The 12,293-nt window shown below is 33.2% G+C and overlaps 1 protein-coding gene across 1 annotated transcript; it reads left to right on the plus strand.

Moving 5' to 3' along the window:
- Positions 1-2,695: 2,695 nt before the first annotated feature.
- LOC132561389 (L-threonine 3-dehydrogenase, mitochondrial-like) lies at positions 2,696-11,487 on the plus strand. Its single transcript, XM_060226113.1, has 8 exons — positions 2,696-2,864; positions 4,994-5,036; positions 6,085-6,155; positions 7,471-7,686; positions 8,174-8,280; positions 8,725-8,815; positions 10,391-10,657; positions 11,233-11,487. The coding sequence occupies exons 1-8, from the start codon at positions 2,696-2,698 to the stop codon at positions 11,358-11,360; spliced, it is 1,092 nt and encodes a 363-aa protein (XP_060082096.1). The 3' UTR covers positions 11,361-11,487.
- Positions 11,488-12,293: the final 806 nt, after the last annotated feature.

Consider the following 12,293-nt stretch of genomic DNA (forward strand, 5'->3'; position numbering starts at 1 on the left):
AGCTACGTACGTTCGGGTTCAATAAGCACTTTGTGAAAATGATTGGTGCAAAGGTGTATATGGGAATATACTACATATCAAGTAATGATGTAGAATCACTGGTGTATGATGTCTGGCCTAGATTTTTTTACGTTGTTAGAAAACAAAATACATGTACGGGTCCCTTTCAGCTTTCTACACAATTTCTCCATTGACAAAAATTTCATCAAACAAATCTAAGGGGTTTTTTTTCAGAACATACCTCGCCTTTATATACAAGATACCTAATTACCACGTGATCGTTATCCTCGGCTGGATGACGGTTCTCGCGACCTGTGTCTATAATCTCCAAATTCAAGCTAAGAAAATCGATGGCACCACCATTTGTTTATTACGTAGTCTTTGGAATGCTTGCTTCAAACGGAAAATGCATATTACAAGTTCCAAGAGCTGCAGAGAAAACAATGCCATGCACATATGGATGGTACACGTGTGGCGGCGATTTAAAATGGCATCACCCGTGTAATACCTATAGATGTATGCTCGAAGGATTGTATAAAAACAACTAAAAGTGACACATCCTTTATATAAAATTATAACTAGATGCAGTAGAGCCAAACAGTAAACTAAGTCATGGTGATAGTTCGTCATTCTGAGAATCACCATCAATGCTGGTGTGCCGAGGAAAAATTCAAAGATGGATATATATACTGGGAGACGTACTACCCAAATAATGATGTTCAGTCCTAGATGGTTTCAAATACTGTCAGATACTTGTATATACTCTTAATCACTGACCAGAATTTACTTATGATACAGGTAAGATTGATATATAGCTATCCTACAGTATATTTACCGGTACCCAGTACCCGATTCTTTTTAAGCGTTGTATGTTATTGTAATATAAGCGATCATCTATACAACGCAGACAATTACAAAAAGGAAAGTTAATGGTTGTATATACGATTATCTCATTGGGAAACATTAAATTCCATTAAGCGATATGAACTTGTTATTTACCTAGTTCTAATTTGTGATATTACTTGGAATGACAACGAAGGTGATGACGGGCGTCGTTGATGAAGCAGAAGATGAGTACCGTTCCTAAACAATTATTCAAAGCAATCTGTTAAAATCCTTCTTTTATCCATATTTTGTCATTTTTTCGTTGATTTTTTACCTTCAGTTAAAGATTCATAAATAATGAATAATCTCTGCATCTTGATTTAAATTTTTTTCATTAATGTCCCCTTTTTTTGTGTTTATATGACAGCTTTGTTGTTTGATAGACTAATTTGGTTGTACTTGATCAAATCTCTGTTTGGCTGATAAGATGTGTACAAATCAAATAAAAATGTTTAACATCAGCTTTACTAAAATTTGACCACCATTTAAACACTTGGGGTAACGTATGTTTGCTATAAGGAACACAAACAATCGTTAGATTCCTTTTCGTAATTGATTCACTTATCATGTCGTCCTCCATCGTTGTGGTGTTGATTTCGTGTAGCTGTAAAACATGTGTTTGTGTAAATATTTCATCAACCTCAGTTATTTATATAGCTTAGACAGGAAGTAATGAAATTAAATCGAACGATATAGCCTTTCGAAGAGATTATCCTTTAAATTTGCTCATGCTACATGCTATGTGATCATCATACCTACTCAACACAAAATCTTGTATTGATTTTATTTTGTTCTTGACGTTTACTGTCATTTCACGTGTGATACAGGCATTATTGAATATTATGTTTACTTTAAACACTTGTTACCGCTATCGTTTGTTTGTCCTGCCTGATCCACGTTTCCATAGATTTTATTTTAAGAGACACGTATTGGCAGGTTTTTCATGAGGTGTTGTTAATTTTGTGATAGAGATTTCCACTACAAAATCTACTTTGTGTTTTCAAAATAAACTATGAGCATTAACGACAAATACGTTTCCTTTTTCAAGATGTTATTGCATTTGTATAATTTAGCTTATTTTATTTTGATATCTTCATCATCTATATGGCATCTACTGAAATGTGTCCTAAACCTCAAATCTATTTTTATTCTACAAGTATTGTGACTAAAAGCGTCAGCAATCAGATATTATAATCCATGTATATTTATTATTTTTTTCTCGTTTAAATAAAAATACTGTTTACTGATGTGACTAAAATGGTTTGATTTTTCTATATTTCATTTCACATGAATTATATTTGGTTCGTATGTATCAGTTCATGCCACGTTATATGTGTATTTTGTTATGTGTTTATCTCATATGTAATATGATCAATAATAAGTATCGTGATTTTTTCATTCCGTCTTGCCTGTAGTGTAGAAGAATCGATACTGAACTATTTCCAAATGGAAATACAAAAATAAGTCCATGTACATGGCAACACTACTATTGACCTTTTCCCAGAATTGATGCAGCTTTCTAAGAAATTTAGATCACTTAGGTTGGCCTTTAAAAAGAGAACGTAGTATAACTAGTGAAGACATGTTATTGAAATGATGAAACTGGGAAACTCCGGGTTTTCGACTAAAAATAAGAACATGTAATGAAAACTATTTAAAAGGAAAATACGCTGGAAATGTTTATATTTGCGCATTGTAAACTATAGAGAAGTAAATATCAATATAAATACTGATATGCTGGATTAATTTTTAAATTTATCATATTATTTTTCAGAACAATACCTGAGGAGGTTGTAGATTGTGTTCCAAAATGGCAACAGTGATATCCAATTTCGGGAGAAGGACTAGAAATATAATTGATGCTTGTGTATTTGCAAATAAATCTAGCTGTGTGCTGAGTTCGCCACGTCTGAATTCGTCTTTTGTGGGAGCAGGTACTGAGGGAGTGAACCCAAATCATCCTAAGATTCTCATAACAGGTAATTTTTATATCAATATGTTTTTATCTGACTTGATTTCAATTTGATATCTGCGTTATTTAATGCTTCATTAGTCTTATACAGAAAACAGAGAGCTATCATTTTAAGATTGTTGCGATTGAAGTCATGACAGATATGGTACTATAATACAGGTAAGTAGGAAATTGTCCTTGTTGGTTTCTTTGAGATCGAGGCAGGCAGCAGAGGTAGAAGAACTTGTCACGTCCTTGATTTCCTGGGTTAGCAAACATGCATTTAAAATTATTTTATACTGTCCTATCATTTACAGTATTAGTGTTTACATACTATTTTTGTCAGATACTGTAACTGATGCAATAACCTGTGAATGATATGTCCAGCTATCTACTTTATGTGTGAACTATTCGCTTAAGGTTTTTTTTGTTTATTATTGTGTATATGTATTTAGCTGTATTATGTAACCTCGAGTTTGATCATTTCACCACATTTGTTTAAGACCGTAATGGACGAAATCTAAAAAGCGGAAAAACCTCCTCGGTTTATGACGTCATTCTAGCTAAATATAGAGCAATAGGTTTTCCTGTTGATGTTTACTTTTGCTTTCGGCATATTCGTTTGGTTTACAAGGTTAGGTTAGCTTGAAATCAGTGTTTGCCAAAATGAAGATCCGATTTTGATGTTGAAATTAAGAAATGGTTTAACGTTGCCTTCTTACATCTCCTACATATACCGCTTAAACAAAAAAGTTATTTTATGATAGTTGTCCTCATTTTAATCGATTCACCTCAAAATATTTTACTTAAGGTTTTTTTTATTATTGAGTCAATTTTAAAGTTTTTTTTTTCAAAAATTACTATTTCATGGACACTATATTTCCAGGAGACAGGCAAAATATAAAACTACTTATACTTATTTTAAGCTCTCGCTGACATGAATTTCTAGATCCAGCATGTGCAAAATTCAAATACAGATATCATAATGAAAACACAAATAATTAGATTGGTCTAGTTTACCAGTTCGCTATAAATTTATTATATTTCATAAGTAACAGTCATATCAGTGGCAAAAATATAGTGAGTCTGATAAAAATCAAAATTGTTGACAGGTGTTTCCTTCAGAGGAGTTTTTATATGTATTGAAGATACACATACATTCACTATGAGAATTGTCAGGCAATATGGTTTATGTAAATTTCAAATGTTCCATACACTGCAGCATTAGCAACAACGGGAAAAAATACCGAATACCGACAAGTAAACAAAATAAAAAATTCAACCTCAAAATGAAATGGCTGCATAAGAACAAAACAGAGATTTACACAAAGACATATGACAACGTTCAAGTAGAATAGGCCATCGGCTCCGAAAATATTTATGTTATATCAGAAAAAACAGTTTTCAAATATCATCAATATGATTTGCATTTCTTTATTTCTTTTTTTCATGATCGTGTAGATAAAAATTGTACAAAACATTTCCCTGTGTTTTTATTTCATTAGATGTTTTGTCTGTCTCACTTTGTCGACGTTTAGAAGTTATATATTTATATTCCACTTAGATTTACACAAACCCTTTAATATCTATCTTTTTTTTCATGTTCAGCATTTTTTGGAGATGAGGGAAAGGTTTATTTAAATTTTTCTTTTTTAAAAATGAATTGAAACATATATTTATATGTTTATCTTAATTAAGTGATAGTTTTTGGTTGTTTGTCATTTAATCAAATACGCAAAAAAAGAACACTGTGTGACACGATTCTGATCGATGGTCGTCACGGCTGTTGATTTCAGTGATCAAATAGAACGTCTCACTATCCAGGAGTGTCGCCGAGACATTCCTATGACTCACGTGAACACACACATATAGTTAAGGACATTTAAGATAGATTGCTATCAAGAACCCGGTAAAACCCGTATATTATTGAGTCTGAAGACATATCAGTGGAAAGACACGTATGTGTTTTCTTAAAATATTGTCACTTTTGTTAAAATCACTTTTTTTTAATTATTTATCCTTCTATTTAGAAAATGTCATTAAATTATTAAGTGAATTTATGTGTTGAATACATTAATGTAAAATTGTAAATTTTAAATTTGACCACTAGAAGTTGTCCTTGTAAACAAATTATACCTTGTGTTATGTCCATTGTAGGAAGTCTTGGACAGCTTGGTACTGGACTAGCCAAAGAACTCAGGTATGGTAAACAGTATGTGCCATCTATACAATTTTTTTCATGTTGGTATTTTCCATAATGTTCTCCAAAGTTCTGAATCGAGTTAAGTTGACGTACTAGGCAATGTCATATTTGATTTATTTATTTATTTTTTCGTATTTCACAGTAATGTCAATTTAATTGCAACCATTTAACTCTATAATAATACATACATCAATGAAAACAAGACAACTCTTTCGATCTCTGTTTTATTATTATTTGTTTTCATCCTTTGACAAACTTTGTTACAGGATTTGTAAGGATGCCCTAATGATGAATACCTAACCTTCTATTTCAAAAATCAGCGTACAATGACACACGTGAAAACATAGAAAACTTCAATAAAAACCATTTAGCTATGGTTATTACTGAATTGATTTATTGTTATGACACTTGTAAATGAATGACGAATACTTGTCATCGTAAATTTACGAATTTGATAAAAAAATAAAACTTAAAATGAATTCTTAATGGTTTGAGAGTTGTCAGCATAAATCGAAAACGCTTTACCTTAAACCTAGTGTGTCCGTTCTTGAATTTCTCACATATACAATAAATACTACGGTCTGATAGCTTAGTGTCGGTGCAACATGTGTGTGTAACGGCTGATGTGTATTATTTTTACGTACAGCATGTATGGTAGCCTAGGTCTGCAATATATGGATGTATTTACATTTACATTCTACAGTTGCCTTATTTCATCTTTCTTAAGTATCAATGATATACCTAAATAGAACAATACGTGAGTATAGTGTGAAAAAGAATGGAAAGTATATTGACAAGAACCTTTCTATATATTCTGTGTCATACTTTTTTAAAATCCTAAAATTATTTCCCTCGTAGAACTAATTATTTCATTACAAGAGAAAATGTATTTCCCTGTTACTATAGTCATTCGGATGTCAATGATTTGCAAATTAATTTTTTTCGTTAACAAGGTTTCCAATAAGGGAACCGTGTCAGTTGTTTTGCAAATGTATTATAAACAGTATTCAGCTTAATACGAGTGTGATGTGTAATACTTTTTCAGACAAAAATATGGACGGAACAATGTCATCATGTCTGATATCATCAAACCATCACAGTCTGTCAAAGAAAGTGGTATGTGCCTTTTTTAGTTCACCTGGCCTGAAGAGCCAAATGACATTATGCCGTGGCGCGGCATCCGTCCGTAGTCAACCTTTTTTCTTTAAACAAGTTCTCAATAACCAATGGACCAAATGTTTTTGATATTTGGCTGATATGTTTCTAGGATAAAGCTCGACAAATTCAGCGAAAAGAAATTACCTTGAGTTATATTCAAGGTCTCAAGGGTCAGATTTGTAAAACCCTTTAAATTACTTCTTCTCATGAACTAAAAGTCCCGGAGGCATAATATTTTGGTGGTATGTTCCAAGGATAAAGTCCAACAAAGTTTGCGAAAAGAAATGACCTTGACTTATATTCAAGGTTACAGAGATCAAATTTGTGAAAAATTTTATAAGATTTTTTTTCTCATTAGCTAAAATGCGTAGAGGCATGATATTTGGCTAATAAATTCATACCAGATGAGCACTGCAGGCCCATTGAGCCTCTTGTTTCATTGAATTATCATTTGCTCCAAAATCCACATTCGAAGAGTTCCTATAACTGAAATTCTAAACAGTAGCATGATAAATGAGAGTGAACAAGAAAGGAAGTTTAAAGTGAGGAAAGATAATTTGTTTACGTAAGTGAAAAGCTCTTACAAAATGACTTTGATAATAGATCATATATATGCCATTAGTAATCCTGTATGATATATAGTGTTATGAATATCGCCAACTTTGTGGGTCCTTTAAAATATGCGAGTGTATGCAATACACATGTACATGTCACCATCGGTGTTTAAAAGCCTTTCATTTGTTGATGTCCAGGTATGTTTAGGTCCCAACGAAATTGCAAAGTGCTTAGAATTATGTTTAAACAAAGATGGATGTCCCCACTTCATTAGGTTTTTATCCGAAGATCACTTATAAATCTAATTATTAAACAAACATGAATGTATTTAGAGTCCTAACGTCCTCGCCAATATATAAGTTAAATATATCACTACTTGTATGTCAGACTATGTTTGTTACTGGACATCCCCCAGATAAATTCCCTATATAAGTTATGAATATCACCTCCAGTTTTAGGACTTTATGTGTTACCGGACAATGTTCCCTATATAATTTATGAATATCACCTCCAGTTTTAGGACTTAATGTGTTGCCGGACAATGTTCCCTATAAAAGTTATGAATTTCACCTCCAGTTTTAGGACTTTATGTGTTACCAGACAATGTTCCCTATATAATTTATGAATATCACCTCCAGTTTTAGGACTTTTTGTGTTGCCGGACAATTTTGAGATTAAGTTTCCTATATAAGTTATGAGTTTTACCTCCTGTGTTCAGGACCCTATCTTTTCGCGGACATCCTCGAGTTTAAGGCCCTTCAAGAGATGATAGTGACACATGACATCGACTGGATCATCCACTTCAGTGCCTTGCTCAGTGCTGTGGGCGAGAATAACGTGCCTCTAGCCATGAGAGTCAACATCGAAGGTCTTCACAACGTTCTAGAGCTGGCAAGACAGTACAGACTTAAACTCTTTGTCCCCAGTACTATTGGTAACTCATCTCTTATCTTTTTTTATTAGACTAGATAAATCATATATAGATGTATCTAACGACAGGTAATTCAGGCCTTATGTCTACCAGTTTCCAAATGGCAATTTCAGTTATAACTGGATATAATTAAAGGTATTTTATTATGGGGCTAGAGTGGGACTGGTGTGAGGCTGCATAGAGATTGAATCTGTTTACATGTCTGATGTTTCTTCCAATACTGCCGTAAGTTGAACAATACACGTGGAAGTTTGAATGAGTATTACCGTACACATTGAAAAAAATAATTGAGCTTTTTGACTTTCTGAAATCAGAGATGGTAGACGTATAATCTGGCTTAATGGAATGCTTCAAGTCTAATTTTTTTTGCGACGAAAGATGTGTTTATGTAAATTTCTCCGTTTGAGATCTTAAGTACTTCTGGATTTTCATGATTTAAGGAAACACTGTCATTTTCTGAATAAAGAATGCTTTCTTTTCATGACTTAAGGTGCATTTGGCCCGGATTCGCCGAGGAATCCAACACCGGATATGTGCATACAGCGACCACGCACTATCTACGGAGTATCCAAAGTGCATGCAGAGCTCATGGGAGAGGTATGCTTTAAAAATGTTAATTTTTGTGGGTAATATTTTCGCGGTTACTTTTTTCAGCTGGTATTATGTCTGCGGAATTAACATTAAACACTTGTCATTAATTTATGGTATAATGAAATTAAATCTATGAAAAACCACAAAATATGAGCATTGTGGAAATATTCTAAAGTGCGCTAAAATTTGATGCTATGGATATCATATCCGTATAGAATGTTCGTGAGTTCGTATCAAAATGCTGTTGACGGGACTTTTATAGATATAAATGTTAGAATAATATTTGTATAACTGTAGTATCAATTTCACTTGTATGTATGAGAGTAGCTTCATAGAAACACGGCTAAGTCTATTTGATTTGGTCCCGTCGACTTCGACTTATCCGAATTTTACTGTGGGATTATGTTAGTACTTGTGAATTATGTGTTAATCATGCCATGTTTTCTTCAGTACTATTACCACAAGTACGGACTGGACTTCCGAAGTTTGAGGTTTCCAGGAGTAATCTCTGCCGATACAAACGCTGGAGGCGGTACTACAGGTACATAAGTCACTACTAAAATATAAAACTAAAATATAAAACAGACACTATTAAAAGACAACTATACACAATACATAAAAGACAAAAAACATTTTGTTCTCAATTTGAACATAGTTTAGTACAGCCCTATACAACTCAAGTACAACTAAACTCCTTGCTAGACAGGTTTACACCAAATGAACACTAACTCAACACAATGTGCGTCTATAGATTCCGCCCGTCAGGTATTGAATAGCCCATTGAATACATTACGTCATAATCTTACATGACTGTACAAAAAAAGATTTTGTCGCCACAGGCACGTTACTGTCTGTGTCAAAGTCTATAATTTAAGTTGTGCAGTAAACATGATACGGCTGTGTATTGTGATATATATATATACTCCTATGCTATGTCAGCACAATTTATGTAACATGATAAATAACAGGAGGGGGGGGGGGTTACAGCTTTATTCCTCAAACCGTGACATCAAATCTAAATGTTTCTATTTGTGAATATTTTTTTCCTGTGACGGGTAGTATATCAAAAATTAAAATTAGTTAAATTTTAAATTTCTCATCTGTGAAAACCAGCAAAAGCAACTAAAAATTTCAATATACTATATTTTAAGGCAGACAGTGTGTTTAACGTATGTTAAAGGGTTTTGGTCACGAGTTTGGTTTTCGTAAAATTATGTGAAATCTTAATCCAAATAGCATTACCACCGCTGGGACGATGCTCATAGATGTCCCGATACTAATTCTTGGGTAGTCGAATTACTCGTTACGCATGAGGACAGGCTAGTGAGGAAAATTAGAAATATCTAATGAGGTGACCGGTCACGTGTTACTTTGACTGACCATGTGTAATATGTAGTGCAGAAGCGGAAACTTTTCATATTGTCCAGTTTTTTAACCGTGATTACAATTTATTGACATTGGAATATCGTTCTATTCAAACTTGAGCAAACAAAACTGTTGAATAAAATTAAAGGAAAAAACACATCGCCGAGTCGTGACTCTGCAATATATACATGTGTATGTATATCTCATGTTTATAGTTACAACAGCTGGTGCTGAAATAACTTCATATATCCCGCAGAATATAATTATATAGAAAGGACTTTTTTATGAATTCGGCTCGTCAGGCTCGGAAGCATAGAGTTGTCTTGTACACACGGGACAGGTGTATTCAGTTTCAGACAAGGTGTGTCAATAATGGTGAAGACATTTAACTGAATGATTTGAAGGATTTTACTTGTTCAATTTCCATTACTTTTTAAATACGAATGTCTATCACGTGCTTGACTTTCTGGTACGAAAATATTACAATGGTATATTAATTACACAATAAAACACATATGTGTTTCTAGTAAACGGACAAAAATCCGGGTCGGTTGGTCAGGATTTTCCTTTTCTAAAGGTTCAAAGCGTCACTAGTGAGTCCTAGAAGGATAGCTGAATGACGCAATTCATTATCTGATAATACTATATCTATCGAATATAAATAGGTATTGAAAGACAATATTCAGTTGTGCCGATTTTGTCCAATCATGGCAATACTAGTTTTAAACATTTTAAAACACATCTCTTCTAGACTATGCTGTCGCCATATTCCACGAGGCCCTAAAGAAAGGTTCGTTCAACTGCTATCTAAGGCCAGACACCCGAATGCCTATGATGTACATTACTGATTGTCTGAGGTCTGTAGCCCAATATATGGAAGTACCAGAATCGAAAATGAAACTACGGACATACAATGTGACAGCAATGAGCTTCACACCAGAAGAACTAGCAGAGGAGGTCAAGAAATATGTACCAAACTTCACAATTACATACAACCCTGATGACAGGCAGCAAATTGGTGGGTAAACCTACATACATGAGTTTGTATATTCTGTATTGTCAAGACAAATTTAATGCTGGTTAAAAGCAGATGTCATTTACAAATAAAGAGGATGTCATTTTCTATTATTGACATGCAAAAGTTGTTCACAAAATCCAGCATGTAAATAAGACACCGGTAAAGTTCTTTTGCTTATTTACATTAAAAAGATTGAATCCACAATTTGATTTATTCATTCATATTATCCTGATTTGATGAATTTTCATATGTGATGATTAAGTGAAAATGCATCATACGAACGCCCTCCTGATCTTTGTGAAGCCATGTTTATCTTGTCATCATTTAATTTTGTCAAAGACAGATATTTCTTTAATCAAGATGTCAGTGTTCCCCAAGTTTGTAGTTTCTTGTTTGATTGTTTTCGTTTACTCCCGCCATTGGCTTCTTTTTGACTGTGAACTCTAAATCCAATTTTCATGATTTTTTGTATTAACAATTTGATCCGTATTTTCTAATTACTAAATACGTTGCTGTTCGTATGGCATCTAAATTAAACTCCAGCGTTTGCATTATGTCTGTATTTATTCCAACAGCCGACTCCTGGCCTGAAGTCTTTGACGATCAGAACGCTAGAACAGACTGGGAATGGAACCATGAACACGACCTCCAAGCAATGTGCAAGATTATATTTGATGCCCTCACGCCTCTGTATAGATCATAAAAACTACTTGGCCGTGTGTCCACACAATAGTTCTACTAAATACCCATTTCGGCTATATAAGTGTCATTTTAGAATAAAGTATCGATGCCTGTTTTATTTTATAAAAAATTAGTATCAAATAAAAGAAAGGAATGTCAGAAAGTGAAAGGAAAAATTTACCTCCTGGGTGATTCATATTGCTATTATAGAAAAAAATACGTTTTTATATGAAGACATATCATATGACCTTTGACCTTAAGTTTTTTGATGAGATAAATATGTTATATAAGGATACATGTGATTTGTAAATTTCAGGATACGGTTATGTATTATTTGCTGCATCAAAACTTTAAAAAATGCTAAACGTTCTTTTTAAACATAGATAAAATAATATACACGTATCATGATTTTGAAATGTTATGCATGTCTGTTTGTGATCTTAAACGTAACTTTAGCATGTCTCTACACATTATGATGGTTAAACTTTGTCTTTCAACCTGATATAAGTACTGATTTTTCTGATGGTGACTTGTTTATTACGAATTCACATTTCCATTATGTGTTTTATACGTTCTTATTTATTGTTATGATATAAAGTGTTTTATCAACGTTGTGTTTAAGATAGATAAGCATATACAGAATAGTGACATGTTAAATAAAGCTTGCTTCAAACTTTCAAATGTATCTGCTTATCATTTTATGTTTCGTTATATCCACAGTCAAGAAAAATCGCTTGATTTTTGGTTTCAAAGATTGTATACTCCAAATCTTTAATCAATACAGAGTTGTCGCCTTTCTTTTCCTCTTTTTTTTTTTTTTTGGGGGGGGGGGGGGGGGGTAAGAGGGGGTTATTGACGACATTCAATAAAAGCAGCATTTTATGAAAAATTATAACAGTTTTTTCACAAGAAAGGTGTGAAATGTTAAAAAACTAAGGAGTTATGAAGTGATATA

Source organism: Ylistrum balloti, unplaced genomic scaffold (assembly GCF_031769215.1).
Source record: "Ylistrum balloti isolate Yb309-2 unplaced genomic scaffold, AGI_CSIRO_Ybal_v1 Utg371196, whole genome shotgun sequence".
Classification (NCBI taxonomy): domain Eukaryota; kingdom Metazoa; phylum Mollusca; class Bivalvia; order Pectinida; family Pectinidae; genus Ylistrum; species Ylistrum balloti.

Coding starts and splice junctions, on each gene's coding strand:
- LOC132561389 (XM_060226113.1), top strand. CDS start 2,696: ATGGCAACAGTGATATCCAATTTCGGGAGAAGGACTAGAAATATAATT. Junction 8,816..10,390: donor CGCTGGAGGCGGTACTACAG/GTACATAAGTCA, acceptor CATCTCTTCTAG/ACTATGCTGTCGCCATATTC. Junction 10,658..11,232: donor TGATGACAGGCAGCAAATTG/GTGGGTAAACCT, acceptor TTATTCCAACAG/CCGACTCCTGGCCTGAAGTC.